General features: G+C 29.5%; 1 protein-coding gene and 2 long non-coding RNA genes across 5 annotated transcripts; 2 read left to right on the top strand and 1 right to left on the bottom strand.

Moving 5' to 3' along the window:
* Nucleotides 1–34: 34 nt before the first annotated feature.
* Nucleotides 35–1,511, bottom strand: LOC112905262 (protein kinase C alpha type-like). Of its 2 annotated transcripts, none has more exons than XM_025977345.1 (4): nucleotides 967–1,511; nucleotides 783–893; nucleotides 569–646; nucleotides 35–242 (listed from the first exon to the last, which is right to left on the bottom strand). In XM_025977345.1, exons 1-4 carry the CDS (start codon nucleotides 998–1,000, stop codon nucleotides 112–114), a joined length of 354 nt encoding a protein of 117 aa, XP_025833130.1. In that variant the 5' UTR covers nucleotides 1,001–1,511; the 3' UTR covers nucleotides 35–111. The 2 variants fall into 2 exon arrangements, with proteins under 2 accessions (XP_025833130.1, XP_025833127.1); XM_025977342.1 differs by having other exon boundaries at nucleotides 49–242; nucleotides 951–1,506.
* Nucleotides 1,512–1,797: 286 nt separating this feature from the next.
* Nucleotides 1,798–2,389, top strand: LOC112905268. The gene is made up of 3 exons (XR_003231670.1): nucleotides 1,798–1,814; nucleotides 1,968–2,144; nucleotides 2,350–2,389. It is a non-coding gene; the product is annotated as an uncharacterized LOC112905268 (long non-coding RNA).
* Nucleotides 2,390–2,523: 134 nt separating this feature from the next.
* LOC112905555 lies at nucleotides 2,524–4,242 on the top strand. Of its 2 annotated transcripts, XR_003231883.1 has the most exons (4): nucleotides 2,524–2,658; nucleotides 2,834–2,989; nucleotides 3,370–3,528; nucleotides 3,866–4,239. It is a non-coding gene; the product is annotated as an uncharacterized LOC112905555 (long non-coding RNA). The 2 variants fall into 2 exon arrangements; XR_003231882.1 differs by lacking the exon at nucleotides 2,524–2,658 and having other exon boundaries at nucleotides 2,779–2,989; nucleotides 3,866–4,242.
* The last annotated feature ends 117 nt before the right edge of the window (nucleotides 4,243–4,359 follow it).

Below are 4,359 nucleotides of genomic sequence, written 5' to 3'. Positions count from 1 at the left end.
ATTAATTCAATATTTTGTTTTCATCTATTATTACTATTAAATGTTAATAAAGATAATATTCAGATTAAGTAAAAAAAAATAATTTTAGATAATGAATAACCTATATACACTCTATAAGTACAATTTACACCTTTGAAATCTCTGTCGTTCCACATTGTGCAGATTGAAAGTGTGTAACAAAAAAATACACTTACCCAGACACTGTGTACCAACTTTGCCAGATCCCCAGATGTAATCTTTACCTAAAATAGAAAGTGCAAATTAATAAAAAACTAATCATATAATAAGCTATAAATAAATATAAGGGATCATATTTAATCACTTATCGAGTTTGATATTCATCAGAAAAAAAGCCGTTATCACTGTAGAGAACTTTTAACTGTTTATACTTGATTATATTTTTACTTAGACAGTGCAAATTAATAAAAAAACTAATCATAAAATAATCTACAAATAAATATTAGGGATCTTATTTAATCAATTATTGAATTCGATATTCATCAGGAAAAAAGCCATTATCACTGTAAAGAACTTTTAACTGTCTATACTTGATTATATTTTTACTTACAATGAATACATAATATTGGAGTTAGAAAATAAACATCCCTCAAACGGTGCTCTGAACTGCTAATCCTAACATCAATTGCTGAAATCAAAAAAAATTTCATGTCAACAATACCTTAACCTAAATTTAAAAGGCATAATCCCTTATTAAATACTACAAAAGGTTTAGTTGAGTTTATTTATATTACTATGGTAAATCCAGTTTAATTAATGTTTACCTTTTTGCCCAGAACAGCTTGTAGAAGTTAAATGAGATGCTTCCACTCCTGGTGCTGATGGATGATGTATAGTGTTATTTACTTTTGATCCCAGCAACTTAACCAGTTCGACTAAAAGTGAAATATAGCAGAAAACTAATTTATCTTCACTTCTCAAACAACACTTACTTGGTATGTAACCTACTTGTTCTGTTCTTCTGTTGTAAGCCCAAAGCCATCCTTTTCGCTGCTTTTCATTTTCAATAAACGAAGACTGCACATCAAAAACGTCATCTTTTTGAAATTCTATAGCATTACTTTCATCATCATGAGGAATATAATTCTGGAGAGCTTGATATAATACATAATCTCCCATCGTAATCTAATAAGGCCTTAAGTACTCACACCCCCTTTCGCATCATGTCACGATTATTGCCGTTAACTTAAACATCCTAAGTTGCTTTTCCTGGCGCCACTCAACGTCCAAAAAATCATCTTACTTAAATAATTATAAAACTAGTTATAAAAATATTAATCCGAATTTGGGGGAAGGTAAAGTGCTCCGTCTTAACATTCACCGATTCACTTTAAAATACAATGTTAATGATACAAAAACATAAAATGTTAAACATATTAAAATTTTTTGAAAATTCATGTATTTTAATGTTAATGGCACAATTTATTATTTGAACACTTTCCTAGGGCGCATCAATGGCGTCATTATCGTCGAACGTCAGTTTGTTTTTGTTGAAAACTGTTGTAGTGTATCCGCTACCATGACTGTTCTATTTCATTTTATTTTTNTCGTATTTGGCTCAAAACTGAAAATTTTCATAAATTTCAACATTTGTATTAGGAGAGCATAAGATGCATCCGGTCTTTTTCAAAAAAAAACTTGAATTTTCCATTACTTTTCGACTAACCCTCGTATTTGGCTCAAAACTGAAAATTTTCATAAATTTCAACATTTGTATTAGGAGAGCATAAGTTGCATCGGGTCTTTTTCAAAAAACAATTTTGAATTTTCCATTACTTTTCTTGTAGTTAATTAAGGTGAGCATGCATACTATATTTTCTATATGTAGTGTATTTATTTGATATTAACAAAGAAAAAGGTGCAGCATTACTTTAACAATGTATCCTGCACATTATTTACTTAATACTTGATTAATCATATCTTAACACTCATAAGATTTCATTTTACAGGAACATTAGAAGAACTCCAGATACCATTAAATTATGAAATTTTGGAGCATTGGTTGTATTAGTCCTCATTTGCCCTGGAAAGTAGCTGTGCCCATAGTTCTAAAGAAAGCATGAAAGTGCCTTTTTTTCATTGGAATGAAGACAGTTTGCTGAAAAAGGATTTATGACAATGAACTGGTATATAACAGTATCAGTTAAAAATAGTAAATGATATCTTTAGATAACTTCAATTCCTTAGACATTTGTAACTTTCTTCAATAGACAACTTTTAAACAACGTTTCAGAAATAGCAGAAGCAGAATTAATGTGGAACAGATCTTTCCATTAGTGTGCATGTTGATTCAAAAATGATAATTATTTTTTCTTGCCTGTTTCTATATAGATTGTCCCACAAATGAGAAGGAATTGCAGTTAATTTTGGTGCTACTAAAACAACCGATGCTTGTGACGTCTTCACCTTGCAACATTATGCAGTTAATTTTTGCCATAACAATGGGAGGCAATTGGAAATTAATTAATTTGGAAGCAATCTGAACAACAAATTTATGTACCATAACAATTCATGTTAAATTTTAATCTGACGATTATTAATTTAATTTTTGAACGTTACTTTGTTATTTTAAGATGATTACAAAACAGAGAAACAATTCGTAGCCTATAAGAGAATTAATTCTCAATTTTTATACTATTTGTGAGTACTTTTTGTTAAATTATATGTTTGACGTTTTGTTGGTTTCCTAATTAAAAATTGTGGTGGTATACCATATTATGTTAGCATTCTGTTATCATATCTTTAATTGAGGTAGTAATTATAATTTATTTGTAGTGGGATGCTGCTTAACACTTTAAATCATTTTTGTCAACAGTCATCATCACAACTACACAGAAGTTAACACCATCAAGAAGACAAAATATGATCCTTTACACAATGCATGTTACATAGATAAATGGTCCACACATACCACAGGTCATTAACAACAGTTGATGTTTATCACTAGGATTGCATGGACATTACAGTTTAAGTGAGTTTTTAAGATTTTTTGTGAATCGTAATATTTTTTGCTTATACAGACAGATATGTAGATAAACTTTTGTGTATATTACATTTCAACTATTAATTTAGACACAGTATTCATTGCAACTAATTTTATTATAAACAGTAGTTAAAGAACGGCTTATTAAAAAAAAAAGCTGTTTATGTGTATTATTGCCATTATAATTCATCACCTCTCCAGAATATACCAGTCCCCTAAAAAACTATTAAAAAGAATATGTTTATTTGGTGTTAACAGAGAAAAGAGTTTGACATTACTTTAATATTGTATTATATACGTTTTATTAGTAGGGAGGCTAAAGTAATTAATATAAATTAATTAATACTCGTTATATTTTATTTTACAAGAACATTAAGTCTTCGGATGCTATGTGTTACAAAACCGTTGGAACTATCGGCCTTCTTTCACTCACAGCAGTATCAGAAGTCCCGAAGAAGCCTGAAGGTGCCTTTTTTGCATTGAAAATGAAAACAGTGTGTTATTGCTAAAGGAAGACTTTCTTACTGGTAAGTAACAGTATCAATTACAAATAGTGCAAAAAAACAGAAATACTAGGAACCTCAATTTCTTAGACATCTGCAGGTAACTTTCAATTGTCAGATTTACTTTAATATAGGTACAGACCATTTATTTTAAATTTTCCTTTGGAAACGGTAATATGAACTATTTATACGTTTACTTTGTCTAATTTGAGAATCGGAAGAAGAAGGATAATGACAAAATATTAAAATTTTAATTTGCTTAATCATGAATGCTACATTATGTATCTATTATTTTAGCGGTCTTCTTTAAAATATTATTGATTAAAAGGAGGTAATTGTTTTTTTTTGTCCATTTCTACAGATTGGTCAACAAATGAGAGAGATTGGGAATTTAATTTGGACTGTAGCGATGACGACTTGCGATGTCTGTATTGGGATCCTTTGTGCGTTTACTTTGTTTTTCACACATGTGAACTACGGAGGGTCACATTCTGCAACTAATTCAGGTAATAATACTTAATAACAGTTAAATTAATATTAATTATACGTTATTAACCTATTGTCAATTTGGACGTACTCGAACATAATGCTTAGGATGACGAGCATATGCTACTTATGTACATAATATCGTCAGATTATTTTATATAGGTCATTTTTGTTGGGGTTGTAGATAATTGCGAACTTCAGTCTACCAAATTTTTTCTAAAAAGGCTTGGTTGATGTTTATAGCTCCACTACATTTTGCTGATTTTGCCACAAAAATTCGTAGAAAACATGTATTTACACTTCCAGCCCCCAATTTAAAAACGTTTTTATTTCTTAATTGTTAATATTTTGTAAACCCTGGTTTTGAAA

Source organism: Agrilus planipennis, unplaced genomic scaffold (genome assembly GCF_000699045.2).
Source record: "Agrilus planipennis isolate EAB-ADULT unplaced genomic scaffold, Apla_2.0 scaffold15, whole genome shotgun sequence".
NCBI classification, from domain to species: domain Eukaryota; kingdom Metazoa; phylum Arthropoda; class Insecta; order Coleoptera; family Buprestidae; genus Agrilus; species Agrilus planipennis.
Note: the sequence above shows the minus strand (reverse complement) of the source record. Positions and strands in the feature narration are given on the sequence as shown.